The sequence below is a fragment of the Acomys russatus genome, chromosome 9 (genome assembly GCF_903995435.1).
Source record: "Acomys russatus chromosome 9, mAcoRus1.1, whole genome shotgun sequence".
Lineage (NCBI taxonomy): Eukaryota > Metazoa > Chordata > Mammalia > Rodentia > Muridae > Acomys > Acomys russatus.
In genome coordinates this window covers 52,988,596-53,007,247 of record NC_067145.1, presented here as the reverse complement: position 1 = coordinate 53,007,247, position 18,652 = coordinate 52,988,596, and the positions used below count along the sequence as shown (strand labels likewise).

Genomic DNA, 18,652 nt, shown 5'->3' with positions numbered 1-18,652 from the left:
CCACTTATGACATAGTATCTATCTTCCAGGAACTTAGCAGCAAAGTGAAAGTTTAAATATTAGAACCACAATCATAAAACGTAATCTTTCAAAATTTCTTGAGAGGAAACCCTTCCTGCCCCCAAACAGGTGAGATTTGAGCTGGCTCTTAAAGAATGGAGAACATTCAGAGAAGACTCGTCAGGGTAATGATGGTGTGGGAGGTGAAGCATTTAAGGGCCCGTGTATCCAACAAGCTTTTGCTGAGGTTTGTACCAGGATGTACAGGATTGCAAAATACAGATACGATACAATACAATTGCTGCCTTTGATGAGTGCAGCATCTAACCGGAGATGATGAGTCCCAGATACAGACCAATGTGTGAGCTATAACAGAGGGGCCTGGGAAGCTGGAAGAACAGAAAAGAGAGATGCAATGTGGTACCTTGCATGGATTTAGGGGGGGGCAGGAAAGACATCACCAAACAAAGGACACACACCTAGTGCTTTGTGACTGAGCAGGTCAGTCCTGAGGACTGGGGAGAATAATAGCATTCTCAACACAGAGAATTGGTTAGGGAAAAGAATATTCTAGATTAAGCTTGAAATGCAGCTTCACGGACCAGCTCTAACCCTTTGCTGTATGGCTTTTATGCTTCCTCTTCACGGTGAGCTTAGTGTTGAACACCTGTTTCCCTGTCCCCAGCTATAATGTAATACCACATCAGCAGGCAAGCTGGCCGCTTTCTTCCATGCCTGGGAAGACTTGGTACTCAGTGAGCATTTGGTGATGGCCAGAGGACTACCTGACCAACAGTCATGCATCTTCTAACCCCAAAGTAGCCTGTGCTGAGGAAAGGTAGATGTGGTACTGGAGATAGAGCCCAGGGACAGTGGTGGCCACAGCCTGTGTTCCCTATGGGTCAGAAGGCAAGAAAAGGAGCAAATGGTGAGTGATTCCATGAAAAGGCGTCACTTTTGCTCCTGTGGGGACTTGCTGGCACATTCAAAGAGACAACCCCCACTTGCTAATTCTTCTTGCCCAGCTCCTCAGCCTTTCTACTCATTATTCAGGTAATTTGAATTCTAGTACGCCATCCATACATATGCATGCTGTGGATGCCAAGCAATTTTCTAGAGACATTCATAGGAAATGGGAATTAGAAGTAGAAATGGCAAGGCTAGCCAGGTGTGATGGCCCACGCCTTTAACCCTGCACTCAGAAGGCAGAGGCTGGTGGATCTCTGTGAATTCAAGGCCAGCCTGGCCTACAAAGCAAGTCTAGGACAGCCAGGACTACAAGAGAATCCCTGTCTCAAAAAACAAAAAACAAAAGACAAGGCTAGGGATGGGATGGACCTTGAGAGGCCTGGCCTAGTGACCTGCTTTCTACAGCCACCTCCTAGTTGCCCACTCAGCTGTGAACCCCTCAGTTGAAGAACCTGATAATGGAATCAACACCTTGATGATCCACCCACCTGTCAATGAACCACCATTTTAGAAACAAACCTTCAACATGTGAGCCCTTGGGGAAATATATTAATCATTTTTTGTTGTTGCTGCTGCTATGGCCATCTAGCTGACAAGAAGCTATTAAAGGAGGAAGGATTAATAAGCTGCTGGCCATATTATATTTCAGTCAGGAAGCAAAAACCAGAGAGGAAACGGGGACAGACTATAAAACGTCAAGGCCCAATCCCAATGGACCACTTCCCTCAATGATGCTCTACCCACTAATGATGCCAGAACTTACCAGAATGGCACTACCAGCTGGGGACCAACTGTTCAGACACATGAGCCTCTAGTGGCCATTACACATTCAAATCACAACAGGGAGACACTGTTATACACCCCCAAAGCAACAGTCTACACAACAGTAAGAGAGAAAACTCTCACATAATGTTCTTATCACAAGAATGTAAAGTACACTTAAAAATTTTTTTAAGTCACTCCCTGCCATCACTCATGTCTGGTACTTGTCCCCAACACCACTTCTGATCCCCACTTCTTCCTATCCTCTCAGTAGCCATATCTGGTATCAAAGGGTATAGAACAATAACAGAGACCCTAAAGTATATAATTTAAGAGGTAGACCAATGCACAGGTGAAATATAGAAGTGAAGGGACAAAGACGTAGCTTCCAGTCACCACTTGGCCATCTCTTTGGCAGACTTTCTCTTTTCCAGGTATGTCGATCTGCGACCAAGGGTAAACAGTTCAGAGAACCTGGCTTAATGTAGGGTGATGACCAACCACATTGAGCTCATGGGCATCTTGACGGGAGCTTTTATGCTATTACAGCATTTCAGTTTCCAAGGAAAACTTCAAGCTGCCAGATCAGCCACAGCTGGCCATTCATTACTGATTTTCACATCCATTTCCATTAACATCCTTCTCCATGGAAATCTTTCTTAACAGTATGTCTGTGGCCAGGAGTGCCATTTGGAAAACCCAAATCACACTGTGTTCTCCACAAAGGCGGACCATTTTCCCTCAGAGGTAGGCCTGTGCTCCAGGCCCGTCTAGCCAGGAGTATTGCTGTTCTGCCAACTTCTGCAATGGGATGTACAAGAAGTGTTCATGTTGGGTAGTATTTTGAGACCTCTCTGGTTCTTCTGTGATGGGGCAGTGGTGAGCTCTCCTGTATCCTGAGCCTTTGTCTGTGCTTTTGAGCTCAGCCATGGAGGCTCCACAGCCAACAAGGCAGCCCCTTCTTCCAGAGCGTGTCCATGCACCAAAGCATCTGTGTAGCACACCTTCCCAGTAGGGTGGGTGCCCAGACCCTGACAACCCAAAAACAAAGATAAAGTCCCATTCTAGGTACATGAGGAACAGGTCAGAGCTATGCCCAGAGAGGGTGTGACATCATGGAGCCCTGTCCACTGCAGCAGCTGCATATTATGGAGTACCTTGCCAGAGAGAAACCAGGTCTTAATCTTACACTCAAGGCAGCTTTCAAGGGTGTGGCAGAGCCAAGCAAAGGGCAGCCCAGATAAAGTGCCTAACTTAACACTAGCTACAGTAAGTGTTCCAGATGCCGGAAACTAGCCTGAAGCATCTTGGTGAATGTTCCCCAGAGAGAAGGAGATGGGAGTGGACAGGTAGAGTCACAGTCTGGAGTTCTTCTGGGTGAAGGTGTTGGGTGGGTATAGGCCAACTGACCTACATAGAGAGTTCAAAAGCTGGGGTGAGATCTCAAACCTTCTCCTTTATTGACTGAGCCCAAGACTACAGCACACAGACCTGGAGTCAGGGGTTGGGCTTGAGCCCTGACGTGTGTATTGCTAATTGATTTGCTTTAAACTGTAGGTGGCAGAAGGACTATATTCAAGGGTAGTGTGATCCTTGTGACGCTGGACTTTGTAGCAATTGGTCTATAGACACCCCTAAGTATAGAGAGATGAGGGAGGGAGGCATGAGTTGTCAGGACTGGGGCAAGACTCTAATACAGTCTGTCCTCAGGAGAAGAAAAATGGCTTTCCTTCCAGGAGCATAAGCCCAAGACCTAAACTAGAGAGGCCCAGGGCAGTAGCCCCCTGTCTCTGATCCCCTCTCCCTTCTGCGATCCTACTGTGCTTCTCATCTGCTGACACCCAGAGGTCAACAGCGTTGTGCATCTTCATTCTCATGTCTGCATGGCTTATCCTCCAGGGACAAGGCTCCTCAAGAGCTGAGAGAAGACATCTGGGAGAAGCGACCATGAGCAGGACAGTCTCTGGCCTTTCTCCATAGGAGGGCTGGGATTACAGGCAGGCAGGCTGCTGTACCCAGCTTTTATGTGGGTCCTGGGCATTCAAACTCAGGTCACCATGCTTGCATGTACACACTTCACTCACTGAGCCACACCCTCAACCATCTCCATCTTAATTTTAACTTGGGCCCCCAAGATAGACTCACTGACTTCTCTTCAGTCCTCAGAACACCTGTGCCAACAGCCCGCTATTCAAAAAGAGAAAGGAAATAAAGCTAAGATGAAAAGAAATTGGAATATACATTAAGAAAGTCGGCACAAGAAGAAGTCCTCCTTGAAAAATTTTAGCATATTTTCCTTGGGGGTGGGGGGGAAGCCAAACCATAAAGCGAAACACAAACAAACAAGAAGCTCACATATCTAACAAGTAAGCTTTTTCCAAGACAAGCTAACATTTTGCTCTGTCGGCTTTTCCTAACGCACACATTCTACTTTGCCCAAAGCCTCATTATGGGAAAAATTTACATATCCATCTCTCTGTGGCCCCAGGGTTTCCCTGGGTAGTGAAGTGTGCACTTAGTGGTTTCCGTTGTGCTGGCAATTTCACTGCACGCCACAGCAAATCTTTGCAAATGAAAATTTCCAGGCATTCAGCCTTTAAAACACACTTGTGAGTCAGACGATTCTCTGCCCACAGAATGTCTCCTAGCCTTGACAACTGTCATCACCCATTCCCGTCTACAGCCAGCCACAGCTGTGGCCTTGGTGATGGGACAAATGAAAAATGGCTGAACCTTTATTATGTTTGTTAGGTATCAACAGCTGACTCCCTACAGACCTATGGACGTCTGTTCATTTGTTCTCATTAAACTGGTCTCTAGCTGGTTGCTATGTTTGGAACAATGCTGAATTATGTGGGAAGAGCGGGGCTTGGCTTGGGGTCAGGCTTTAGTTTGGGGTCAGGCCTCCCACTGTGGCTGCCACACTCTGGCCCCAGAAGCCAGATCTGCAGCATAGAATTTTGTTCTTGGCCTTTTGGAACCAAGCACTGCTGTCTTCTGCTCTGGGGTCACTAGCTGCCTTGACCCCACCCTTTCAGGTTGTGTGGTCCCTCCACTTCAGGCCCACATGGGCTCCGGGAATGTTGTGGTCTTTTCCTAAGTGTTTTAACTGATTGAACAAACTAGAAGAGAGATGTCACAGAACCACGTGGCTCAAAACTAATATATACATGGAATTTTCTACTCTGACCATCTAGCTACTGCTAGTAAAGGTAACATTGGAACTGAGGGAGGAACTGGAAAGAGGAAACCATGACTTTCTAAATTTTAATTTATGTTAATTTTATTTATTACTTTCTCAGTTTCTAAGTATGTGGCCTACCTCTCCACAGTGGTCATTGACTGACTTGTGGTGGTTGAATTTAACTGATTATGTCAGCACTTGCTGTGGTTGTCAGATGACCCTTGGTCTCTCCAGAGCTCTACCTTATTTCTAGTCACATCCTATTTGGACCATTAAGATGCTGTCTGTGAAACAGACCAATGACACCTTGGTTGGGGCAATGTGACTCTACAGTGTGGTAACTTGTGCCACCACCCATGGATGGTTGTTAGTTGTGGTAGGTAGGCAAAAAATGGTAGCATTTCTGATTCCTGTTTGATGGAATGGTAATACACAGGCCAGGATGAGTTCTAGCAACTTGATCTCCAGGTTGTAAAACTTCCCCTTCTTCCTTTAGCCAATCCCAAAATAGAATGAACCTGGTAGGGTCCAGAAACGCCTGTCAAGTATGCATTCTGTTTGTTCCTTTCACCAGTCTGTCAGTTGACAACAGTGTTACAGACATTATTAACAATATCCACACGTGGAGTGTAGCCTGGTGATCTTGTAGGCCTCGTGGGATTATAGTTAATGCCACATAAAATGCTACAAGTGTGGGGAGTTGGGGGGGGTGGGGAGGTCAGGGGGTGGGCAGCCAGGTGGTTCTGTGGATAAGAGCGTTTGCGCTGTGAGCCTGAGCACCTTAGCTCCATCCCCTGAAAGCACAGAAAGGTGAAAGGTAAGAAGCAACACACCTGTTGTCCTTACTACTACACACACTCACCGTGGCTCATGTGTGCCCTTATAAACACACCATGCGTGTACTCTAATAAGCAAAAACACAGAAGAGTCATGGTGGTCTTATGAATATGTGTGTGTGCCTCCTGTCATGAGGGGGATTAACCTTTTTGCTGCTTGGGGAATCATACTTTCCCTTCTGTGGCACGTTTATGTGTAGAGGGCGTGGTTCCTTCACTGAGATCTGACATCCACACACTCACCGTGGCTTCCCTTAGTTTGACTGATGGATGTGTGTGTTTTCCTTCCAGACACAGTATAGGCCCAGCACAGTGGCTGTGCACACTCAATTCTTACTCTTGTTTTGCAGGCTCTGTGGTTACCCTCCTTTTTATGACGAAAATGACTCGAAGCTGTTTGAACAGATCCTCAAGGCAGAATATGAGTTTGACTCCCCCTACTGGGATGACATCTCTGACTCTGGTAGGTGTTCCTCAGCGTTTACGTCCAGACAGCCCACAGCAGAGGCCCAAGGATCCTGGGGCTCAGAATGGCCCCGAAGCTTCTGTCTTCAACTGCTGGGGTTACTGTAACAAAATACCACAGTCTGTGTGGCTTGAAGACCAAACATTTAGTTTTGCACAATTCTGAAAACCACACAAGTCTTGGGTCAGACCAGCTGGATGTCTGATAAGGACCTGCTTTCTAATTCACAGGCAGCTGTCTTCTTGGTTTGTTTGCACATGAAAGCAGAGGCAAGGCCTTCTGGGTGTCTGAAATAAGAACACTCCTACCTTTCGTGAGAGTCCTGCCTGCATTTCCCTGAGAACCTCCTAACGGCCCACTTCAGATGCCCTCACCGTAGGAGTTAGGATGTCAACAAAGGAATTATGGTGTCCATCAGCATTCAATCTATGGTCACTCCTGGGGAAGTTCTATGAGCTACATCTTTGAGCTTGACTTGGAGGACAAGCTTGCAACATACAGCTAAGGGCTGTGGACTCGCTCATCCACCTCTCCCTGACACAGGTGCTTGAGGGGTGAAAAGATTCCCAGCTGGCACTTGATGGGTACCAATGAGGCGCTGAGTGTTAGAGGCCCTGGACATGTGCCAACTCACCCATGCTCAGGATGGCCCACTCAATGGGTATTTATATTAACCATATGTGACCCATAACAGAAACTAAGGCCCCCTGGGGGGAGGGTAAATAAAATAGCCTGCCCTAGTTTATGGAGTCAGTAAATAGCAGAACAGGGATTGTAAACCCCAGTTTTCCTGGAGCCTGCGTTGTAGGCTGTATTTGCGAAGTCACATATCTTTGGCAAAACATTCTTGCAGAGAGCAGTTGTGGTTTCCGTGATGGGGGTTTCTTGTCTGAGGTCATGATTTTATTGTCTGGAGCCCGTATTTGCGCCACAGTGCACCAAGCTGAAGTATTTCCAGAGAAGCTATCCCCCTTTCCAGGGGATAAAGGGCAAACCCAAGCCTAGGTGAAGTGGGGAGAACCATAGAGGGAAGGGGGGGGGTCAAAATGCACTCTCTGTTAAGCTGTTCACACAGATCATTTTTATTATTTATATAATTTGCTAGTAATTGGAACCGCCCCCCCACCTTCTCTGAGTCTTCAACCTCCCAAATCCTGGGCCCAAGACACTATTCTATAGGTTGCTGAATCGGACCTCAGAGGAAATAGTAGACTGAGGCTCCCCCCAGAAGCTCAGACCCATGGGCAGCAAGCTGCCATGTCTTGTAGGACAACAGAGTCTAAGCTGGCACCTAGTATCAGCTTTGGGTTCTGTGAGACTGTCCCTCCCACCCTCAGTGTCCTGTCCTGACCTTTGCCCTGTCCATGGTGACCAAGGCCTCTCTACCACCCCAAGGTACATCTTGCTGTTGCTTTATAGCTTCTCACTTACTGGGTTGTAACAGCTCAAGTGTGGTACAGATGCTCCTTTGGGGTGTCCCCTATGCCTGGCACCATGACCTGGTGGTTTTACAGATCCCCAGTGATATAACATATTCTGGGGACCTCCCCAAAGCATCTCTCTAAGGCATTGGTGAACTGAAGAGGCATGTGATTATGAAGATCATTTCCTTTATTCTCAAAACCAAAGGCATCATTAGCAGGTAACCGGAAAGGACTTAGAGCCAGAAGTCAGGGTCCCAGCTTGGCCCTGCCACCTCTTCATTCACTGGGTCCCTCTTGGAGTGCCAGCCATGCCTCTGCTTTTATCCGAGTCATGCTATCTTTTGTGTTCAAGGTACAATGGGGAAGGTAAAAAGCTACTCTCATCTTTTTAATGGTGCACATGCTTAAAACACAAGGGCCCCCTGTCAATTCACATTTCGAACCTCAAAGTGATTATGTGGCCTGTGCTTTCTTTTTTGAACAGCCAAAGACTTTATTCGGAATCTGATGGAGAAAGACCCAAATAAAAGATACACCTGTGAGCAGGCAGCTCGACACCCATGGTAAGGAAGACGGCCTTTGTGAGGGTCGTGCCACCCCACCGCACCCACTGAGTAGACTTTCCGTTGACTCCTCTTATTTATGAAAACACTCAGGTCCTCAGTCCATCTCACACTGGCAGGGGTTTTCCTCATTTCCCACACCAGTGTTTGCACCTTTGGGTGCCCTCAGGATGCCATCTTCAGAATACACTCAGAAAGTTACATGTCTGTAAAATAGCAAGTACCTTTTCATCTCATAGGCGGCTCTGAGGACCACCTTTGCTAAGGGAAAACACCCAGTTAGTATTTCTTTAAGTCTGAAGGGGCTGGATCACTGATGCTTAGTAGCCTCAGATAATAGGGCCCAAGTGCATGATGACAACACAGTAATCTTTTTCTAATGATAGGCCTTTAAAGGTGGCAGACTTTTGAGATTATCTTATAGAGAGGGAGGGAAGTGCCTGGCCCCCTCATGCTTGTCCAATAACCCAGCCCCACGCTCTGGAAAGTGAGAAGATGGCAGGCTAAAGTCTGCTCCCTCCATTTAAAAACATGTCTTCAATTTTTTTTAAAGATTTCTTGTCTCTAATCATATGTATGTGTGGAGCACATGGGTATATGCACATGAGTGCCCATGGCAACCAGAAGAAGGCATTGGATCCCCGTGGAGCTGGGTTTACAGGCAATTGTGAGCCAACTGATTCGGGTTCTGGGACCTAAACCCAGGCCCTCTGCAGGAGCAGCATACGTTCTTAACTAACCAACTCTCCAGCCCTTTAAGAAGAAGTTTTATTAGCATATATTAATTATATGTAAAAACAGGTTTCATTGTGGCATTTCATGTGTATTTGTGTAATGTACCCTGGTCACATTCACTTCTCCTACCCTCACGTGTCCTTTTTCCACTCCCACTGGTCTCCTTCCTCCCCACCAGCTCCCCTTCTATTTTCTTGTCACATACACAGGCGTGTGTGCACAAGAGTGAGGGGGTGTGTATGAGAGTTTGGTTGGGTGTGCTTACATAAGTGTGTATGAGGAGTTATTTGCACAGGCACCTTCCCAGTGGGTACACCATTGACCTCCAGCACCCAATTACGGCCTACAGATCCTGGGGGCGGGGCTGAAGCATGAGTCCCACCCCTCTCCGTGACAGGAAAAGCTAGTCTCCCCCTTTTTTTTTTCCCCTTTTTTTTTTTTTTTTTTTTGGGAAAAACCAAGCAAAAGTCTCTTTCTGGGCCCTTTAAGAGATTAGAGCAGTCCCAACAGGATCTGGTACCAAGCCACATTTTTGACCAGAAGGTTGCTGCCCAGCCCACAGGAAAGGGAGGAGCTCCAAGCAACAGGAGGAACTTGGGCCCAGAATAGGTCTTTAGACCAAATGTCTAGGATCGAACCACAGCACTTAGTATTCCTTGTATTGAAGAGTAAAAGGAGACAGGCAGGAAGTGAAGCTGGAAGTGAGGGTGAGGGCTAGTGGGGGTCTGGCCTGGTAATCTCTCTACCTGAACCCTTCATAGAATCCAGATCATACTCGATAACACATATAATGGAGGGATTTTCAAGGTGTTCATTAAGATAGTACATTTAACAAAAACAAGACTGCCTGGCCCAAACATGTCTGTGACATGTGTGAACTCTTATTTTATTGGTGTCCAAAGAAATTTAACTTTGCCCCTTTTGCAATGGGGTCTTGATGAGGATTAGGCAGGGTAGTGAGATTTTTATTTATTAGTTATTGCTGCTGCTGCTATTTTTATTTTCTGGCACTGAGAATTGAACCTAGGACCTCAAAGGTGCTAGGCAAGCTATCTACCTCCAAACTATATCCCTGGTCCTTTTGTTCCGCTTTAAAATTTTTTTTCAAGACATGATCTTTCTGAGTTTCCCAGGCTGACCTTGAACTTGTAACCCACCTACGTGAGTCCAAACTGCTTCATCTGGTAGAATAAATTTATATTCAGAAAAACCTGTCTGGTTACAAGATAGAAAATCAGGGACCAGAGGTTAGAGAGGGTCTTGGATGTGGGGCAGGAAGGTGCAGTACAGAGAGGAGGGTACCCATGAGAGACACCTGGGGTGGGCAGTATGTGAGTGCGGCTTATCCAAGGCACCCAGGGGGAAGAGAGCTCTTGGGAGGCATGTGCACTTTCCAGCAGAGTGGGCCGCCCCAGACAGAGTAGGGCTCTCCTCAGAGCTCCTTGAGGAAGCTAGTCAGTGCCATTCACCAGATATTTCTATGACCATTCTCACTGGGGGTTTTGCCTTTTCTTGCTGGTACCTTATGAGGGACATGCAAGCTGTTCACTGATGGCCAAAGTGCAGGCATTGGCAGACAGCAGGACAGGAGCCCATCCCTGTTCCACAGCAGAACTTGGGGGGCTCCTCTCTAGGTTAGACTGCCCTGAACATTTATCTCTGGTTTCATTGACAGGCAGATTAAGGCAATCAGCACGAGAGAAATTTATTTTAAGTAATTAAGACAATTGCTCATATAATTGCAGGGTCTAGGAAATCCAAGATGTGCAGAGATACCAGGGAACAAGTGAAGGTAGCAGCTAGAATCTTAACACACCCGAGTCTCCTCCTTTTCTCCCAAAAGTCTTCAGCTGATGGATAAAGCCTGCCATGTGACATGGTTAACTCAGAGTCTACTAATATTATCTAAGAAATACTTTCACCGGAACATAGAAATGAGCATATATTCAATTATCAGGGTGCCATGTCCTAGCAAAGTTGATATATAAAATTAACCATTATAACTCTGCAAGATCCCTGGCACATTAGCACTGCGTGGCCATGGGAATCCAAGAAACTATTGTTGGGAGGTACACCAGATATCACCACGCCCTTTTTGCACCACACCCTTTTTGACCAAGTGGAAGAACCAGAGAGAGTAAAATGTGTCTGAAATACACACACACACACACACACACACACACACACACACACACACACACACACCATCATGAGGACTTGAGTTCAATCCCTGGCATGGCCTCACCTGTCTATAATCCCAGTGCTGTGGAGGATCATCCCCGAAGCTCACTGACCAGCCAGTTTAGTAGAGTTGGTAAGATGCAGGTCCAATGAGAGACTGTCTCAACAATAAAGTGAAGAGGGATTAAAGAAAACAGCTTCAGCTGGGCATGGTGGTGCATGCCTGTAATGACAGCACTCTGGGTGACAGAGGCAGGCACCCGGACTCACTCTGTGAGTTTGAGGCCAGCCTGGTCTACAGAGTGAGTCCAGGACAGCTAAGGCTACACAGAGAAACCCTGTCTTGAAAAACAAAAGTGGCAACAACAAAAACAACAACTAAAAGAAAACAGCATCATTGGCTTCTGGCTTCCAAATACATGCACATATGTGTATACACACAAAGTGATTACTCTATCTATGGAGTTAGCTTGCCTAATACCAATGGGTGCTGTGAATAAATGGGGTTTAACTGCATATAAATATTAGGCCCTGATTTGAAGCTAGATTTGGAAAGTGCTGGCCTTGAAAGGTTATAAAATAAAGGTGATCATGGAAAAATCGCTAGAGTCCAAAATAAAAGAGTGTTAAAAGTGAAATATCAGGAACAGGTAAGAAATGAAGGAGCATTCCAACAGAAAACGAGAAGTTCAGTGGCATTCATTAAATCCTATGGTTTGTATTAGGGCTCGCGGTTACAAAGAGGCTCTTCCCTCATGTCCAACATAGAGAAGAGAAGCCGCAATAAACTCCTAATGGCGGACTGGAAGAATCATGCAACACTGAGAGAATTTTCCCTTGTATATTCATAGCTGCCCAGATAGTAGATTGGATAGCACACTTGGACTTCAGCCACGTTTAAGACTGCCTAACAGGACCACTGAGCTACCTGCTGTCAGCTAGACTCTGACCCATATGCATCACAGCTGAGACAGTGGAAAGTGAGCAAAAACATTCCTAAAATAACTCAGTTTTAGCATCATCCTTATATCTTGGCCTGTGATAACCCACCTAGGAGGCATGGTAAGCAGTGCTCAGGCAGCAGGTCCAGGGCTTAGGGTGTTGGAGACCAGACTACTGACAAGCATGGGACAGGGTCCCTGAGTCACCCCACCCTGATCCCTACCTCCCCAGGCTGTTCCAGTCTGGACCCAGCTCTGGCCTGCAACAGTTTTCAGCACGCATCCTGTCATTTTGGCCCCATTATTTCCAAGAAAGAGATGGCCACTGATTCATTGGAATTAAAATCATTTTCTGATAACAAAACTGTTAAAAATGATACAGGGAGGCACTGAGGGAAATAGCTCAGCTCATAAAGTGCTTGTTGTCCAAGCCAGGCATGGTGGTACATGCCTGAAATGTCACTGCTGCAGAGACAGAGACAGGAAGATCTCTGGGCCTTGGTGGCCAGCTTAGCCTAATTGATGGACCCCAGATCCTAGTAACAGACCTTGTCTTTTTTTAAAAAAAGGCTCCTATGGAATGACACTCAAGGCTAACCCCTGGCCTCCACATGCATGCTGTGTACATGCTCAAGCACAAGTGTGCACATGTGTACACATGCGCGCGTGTGCGCACACACACACACACACACAGAGTACATGGTACCTATGTCCATATATCCTGGGTGGCATGGAAGGAAGCATTCCTGTGAGCGGTGAAAGAATGGAAGCTTCATTACAATGTCTCCAGTTCCCAGAACCTGCTTGGTCCTGCTTCCATTTGCTCGTTCACATATGCTGTTTCTGTTCCGATGATGTGCGTCTAGGGAGGGGAGGGAACTGGGAGCTGCTCAAAGTGGAAACTTGGTTCATTTCAGTTCATCTCTGAGCATCCTTTGAGCCCTTCTGGGAAAAGAGAGAGAGAGAGACATTTGGGGATGCAGGAGGAGGATGCTTTGAGCTAGGATAACTGTCTGGCACTGACGCAGTCTAGTTCCTAGACCACAGACAGTTCTATAGGGAAGGAAAGTCTGGGCAGGATGAGCCTTGGTCTCAGCAAGACCAGAGCTTGTTCCTTTCATGTTTTATGCCTGTTGAAGATAGCACGCTGCAGTGCTGGGCCTGTTTTAAGTCCAGGGTGGTCCAGACCTGGGTAGTGAAAAGTGTTCTCCTGTAGCAGATACTGTCTGGCCAGGAAGGATGGTCCAGGACTCTGAAGTCTGCCTTACAACTTTCTCAAGACTCAATAACTTCTTTCATAGCTATCAAAGACCAATATAGAATTGAATCATTGTTTAGGAAGAGAGTTGGAAGGGTCAGATTCCAGGAAAGGCTCAGAGCAGAAGGAAGTCCTCCCTGACTTGGAGCAAAACTCAATTCACTGGTTATAGAAGACAGTATCGGTGTAAGAAAGGGGTGTGTGGCAAAGGATAGTCTCTGTTATGTGTGACCTTAGGGAATTCCTGGCGGCTCTAAAGGAGATTGTAACCACAGTAAGATGCAAAATGAGAAAGGGCCAGAGAGACTTGGGGAGAAGGCTTAGAAATAAACAAGAGTTCTAATAAACACCATCTGTGACCATAGATATAGTGTGGACATGGTCCTGGAAGCCATAGGAACTTTCTAGAATATGGGCCACGCTGGGCTAAAGTTATTGGAGGTGGCAGTGTGTGTGTGGGCGGGGGGAGGAGGGGGCTTATCTACAAGGACACTGGAAGCCAGCTAAGGAGCAGAAGTTAGAGCCGAGAGAAGCCCTGAAGGGCTAATGCTGGTGAGGAGGGAAGAGGGAACCCAAGGGGCACGAACTCAGGTTTCCAGGCTGTCCTGGGTGCTAATGTTGCAGGGATTGGGCTCAAAAGAGGAAAATACATGAGAGACAGGTAGAGAGGGGACCAATAGGGCATTGGCAGGTCCTGAGAAGGGAGCAAAAGGCAGAAGGTACTGTAGAAGTTGAGGCTTTTGGGGTGAGTGGGTTTAAGGACAATCCATCTGGGGATAGCCTAGCATAGCAGCAGCCAGCCACCCTCCATCAGCCTCACGTTCCCTGCGGGAAATCTACATGGGACTCTGTGGCCAAGCCACATGAAGCCTTTTTGAAGAAGTCTCTTTGCCTGTGTTTCAGGATTGCTGGAGACACAGCCCTCAGCAAAAACATTCACGAGTCCGTCAGCGCTCAGATCCGGAAGAATTTTGCAAAGAGCAAATGGAGAGTAAGTCCTGAGTGTGCCTATTTCCTGTTTGCCAAATTCCCCGGGGGAATTTAAACCACCCTGGAGAAAGTGATCTAAGTGACCCATGGGGTTTGGATGGAAATCTCCAGGAGTTTTGCTAATTTTAGTTTATTCTCCTAAGCGTTTTTTAAAAATTATTTTATTTTATGTGTGTGGGTGTTTTGCCTGCATGGATATCTATGTGCACACAGTTATGGACTACCATGAGGGTGCTGGGAATGGAACCCAGGTCCTCTGGCAGAGCAGCCTATGTTCCTAATCACTGAGCCAGTTCTCCAGCCCCATAAATATGTGATTCCTGATTAAGACATGGATGGATATTGCAGTGTAGGAAAGATAAAGTGTTTCCCATCTGTGGCTCAAAGAGAGCAACTGTGCCAGATCTCACTTGTTTGTTGTTCCTTAAACAGCACAGTCCTCCTGTCTCCCTTACTTTGCTGGGCCCTTGAATAATCACCTTTTATTAAAGTGATGGAAAGGGACACACAAAACCCCAGTTGAGCTCATCAATGTTTCCTGTTTCTAAAAAAAAAAAAAAAAAAAAAAGATGAATTTAAAAGCCATCACAATTTCATGATCATTTATTGATTGCCTAAAGTCTGTATTCTAATCAGCATCAGTAATTAAAAGCTGGCTGGCTTGCTGTGACAGCCAACAGAAACAAAATTAGTTCTATTGAGCCAAGCACAGCAGGACATGCCTTTAAATGTAGCTCTCGGAAGGGAGAGAAAGGCCAGTCTCTGTGAATTTGACTAACCTGGCCTACATAGTACATTCCAGGTCAACCAAGACTCCACAGTGAGATACTGGCTCAAAATTAAAATAAAAGAAAAGAAAAAGAAAAAATAAAATAAAATAAAATAAAGTGCCATTAACCTACTTTCTTATCAGAAGTAATGTCATTACGTAGGACAACCGCGTCAATTATAGAACCAGCCCTGGTGGTGCAGACCTGTAATTCTAGGTACGCAGGAGGCTGAGGCAGGAAGATTACAAAGTTAAGGCTAGTCTGGGCAGCCTAATAAAAGCCTCCCATAATTAAAAAGTGAAAGGAGAGTTGGCAGAATATTTGCTTAGCATATGTACAGAGGCAAGTGAATTTTTAACCCCCAAAATGTATTTTGATGGGAAAGAGATTTAAATAAATCTGCACACTTTTGGAAAGAACAACAGAACTTTTCTTTCTGAGAGTATCTGAGAAATTTTGCAGTGCTCATAGTTTCTGGGTAAGTGAAGAGAAGCAGCCCTGGAGTGTTTTGCAGCTAGCTGAACTAATTGGTTCTCCTCCTCCTCCTCCTTTTTGTCCCTCCCCCTGCATTTCAGCAAGCGTTTAATGCCACAGCTGTCGTGAGACATATGCGGAGGCTACAGCTCGGCAGCAGCCTGGACAGTTCAAATGCAAGTGTCTCAAGCAACCTCAGTTTGGCCAGCCAAAAAGATTGTGCGTATGTAGCAAAACCGGAATTCTTCAGCGGGCATTTGAGATGAGTCCGGGTTGGGCAGGCAAGAGCTGAGCACCAATGGTTTGCCACGCCGTGTTCTAATGCGTCTAACCCATTTGATGTTCATGACTTTCTTAGAACATCATCCAACGTTTAATACCCACTCTAGGTGATATCATTTCCATCTATAGAGAACAAATCTGTTGCACAAGTATCACACAACCACAGATAAGGCCAGGGGACTTCTTGGTTTGTCTCCTACCTCTGATTTGCCTCCTATTGTACAGTTTCCCTCGGAACTGTATGGGATGGGCTGGAGAGGATGGGAGACGCCTCATGCCTGGTTGAACTGATATTTCTAAATTCTTGAGTTTTGTTATTGTGGTTATTTTTATGAGGATAATGGGTATTTGAACTTATTTATTTGCACCACACTGGCTTTGCAATAAAAGCAACAGTGATGGTATTGAATTGGCCTTCATCTTTACAAAGGTGACAACCTTGAAGGCACACTTACTCTTGTAATTCTTGCCCATTCCCCATATTGGTATGTATAATAATCTCCTACTAGACCATGCTGATGATCCTTCTCTACTACAAAACCGTTGCCTTGAAGGTTCCCATTGGCCCTGCCCCCACCCTAACCACTGGGCAACATGCTCCATTAGCCCTGCCCCCAACCCAACCACTGGGCTTAGTAAAAGGGTTCTCTTGGAAGAAGAAGAAGAAGAAGAAGAAGAAGAAGAAGAAGAAGAAGAAGAAGAAGAAGAAGAAGAAGAAGAAGAAGAAGAAGAAGAAGAAGAAAAGAGAAGAAGAAGAAGAAGAAGAAGAAGAAGAAGAAGAAAAGAGAGAAAAAAAAGGCCAGGCATGGTGGCACACACCTTTAATCATGGAACTCAGGGACACAGAGGCAGGCAGATTGCTGTGAAGTTTGAGGCCAGCCTGGTCTACAAAGTGAGTCCAGAGAACAGCCAAGGTTACACAGAGAAGCACTGTCTGGAAAAACAAAAACAAAAACAAAAAGGGAGGAGGGGTCCCTTCTTTGTTAAAGAGCCATCCCATGGCTGAGTATATTAGCACATACCTGTAATCCCAGTACTCTGAATCCAAGTTCAAGAACAGCTTAGGCTACATCTCAAAAATACAAGCTTAGGTTGTAGCTTGGTGGTAGATCATTTGCCTAGTAAGAAAAAAAAAAGATAGGAAGGCCCAGGGTTTAATCCGCAGCATCCTCCTCCTCCTCCTCTCCAAAAGGAATCATCCTCATCTTGTTATCAACAAATAACTCATAGGTATTAAATTTTCTCAGGGCACCCCTGTTAGCCTCTCTGACAGAATTGCATACCTCCAGATCACTTGCACCTGTTTGCATAGACCCTTCTTACCACGCTTGCCCAAAAGAAATACTTTGGCTGACTATTCATTTGTTAAAAACAAAAAACAAAAACCCATACAATGGCATCAGCAGTGGCTCTTATTTCAATACTTTATTTTATGGTTCTCCCTATGCCCAGGTGCACCAAGTGGCTATGGGTGAACACTCCAAAGCTGTCCAACAGCTGGTATCTACTATAGTTGTCTCTGTGAGTCAGCTCTCTGTTACTGTTACAACATACCTCAGAGCTACATTCTGCCGGAGAAAAGTGTTATTTTGGCTCACAGTTTCGGTTCTTTTACTGTCCATGGCTACCTCATGGCAGTCAGGAAAGAGGAGGGCAAAGGGCTAGAAAAATGGTATGTCCTTCAATGGCCTACTTCCTCCAGCTAAGTCCCACACCCCAATAGTCAATTCAACTTTGCCGGCAGTCAGCAGAATCATCCTTCGACGAACACAGAGCGTCCTTGACCTACTCTCCACACAGTGCTCCTACAGGACCATACTGTCTAACATGACCCCTTAGGGAGGTTTTATGGGCATCGTGAACAGCCTCATTTCAGAGACAAGTGACACAAAATGCGTCCTGGAATATAAATTTGGACCTGAAGCGGGGACAGACTTTTAAACTTATTATTATTCTAACGCTGCCCACATCACGGAACTGGTGTAAGAAATGATCTGTCCATCTCAGCTGGTAAAGTGCTTTGTCATTCACTGCTCCGCAGAGCCATGCAAAACAGCCAGGAGGGGCCTGTGTGCTCCTAATCCCAGCACCGGGAGGTGGAGACCAGCAGATCCCCAGGGCTCTCTGGCCAGCCAGCCTAAGCAACTCAGCAAACAAGAAAACCAAGGTGTAGGGTGGCTAAAGATATCTATCTGAGGTTGACCTCCAGCCTGACACGCACACATGTTACCTGCACACATGTGTGTATGCATGTCCATGCACATACACACACACTACACATATATATGTAAATTAAAATAATGAAAAAAATAAAGAAATTCTAGTAATGGCGCTGTATAGTCTACACCCATCCTAGTGTCTAGTATATAGCAAGTAGTATGCTATCCTAGTATGTAACAAAGAGTATACAGCAAGTGCTTAATAAATGGGGCCTCACATATCATGTGTCAGGATGGATATACTACATCATTGTCATTTTCTTTTCTTTCTTTCTTTCCTTTTGTTGTTGTTTTATTTTGTTTTGATTTTTTTTTCCGAGACAGGGTCTCTCTGTGTGTAGCCTTGGCTGTCTTGGACTTACTTTGTAGACCAGTCTGGCCTCAGACTCACACAGATCTGTCTGCCTCTGCCTCCCTGAGTGCTGGGATTGCAGGAGTGCACCACCACTCCTGGCTATGTAATTTTCAAATACAAAGCAATTATAAAGAAAAAGAAAATAAGACCCAAAAGTTGGACCAGAGAATAAAGCAATTCAACACATGGCAGAGATTTTTCGATAGGGTGATGAAAGGTCGGGATCTGGCAGTATAGCTCAGG

The 18,652-nt window shown here is 45.9% G+C and overlaps 2 protein-coding genes across 3 annotated transcripts in view; both read left to right on the top strand.

Moving 5' to 3' along the window:
- Positions 1-18,652, top strand: part of Prpf18 (pre-mRNA processing factor 18) — an 807,949-nt gene that overhangs the window by 173,910 nt on the left and 615,387 nt on the right. The gene's annotated exons all lie outside the window — the stretch shown is intronic.
- Positions 1-18,652, top strand: part of Camk1d (calcium/calmodulin dependent protein kinase ID) — a 389,294-nt gene that overhangs the window by 369,671 nt on the left and 971 nt on the right. Inside the window, exons 7-10 of one of the 2 annotated variants that reach the window (XM_051151349.1) lie at positions 6,102-6,214; positions 8,126-8,204; positions 14,223-14,310; positions 15,655-15,729. In XM_051151349.1, the coding sequence (XP_051007306.1) occupies positions 6,102-6,214; positions 8,126-8,204; positions 14,223-14,310; positions 15,655-15,729 (355 nt within the window). Of the gene's footprint in view, positions 1-6,101; positions 6,215-8,125; positions 8,205-14,222; positions 14,311-15,654; positions 15,773-18,652 lie in introns of both variants that reach the window. The other variant, XM_051151348.1, reaches the window with a different exon arrangement.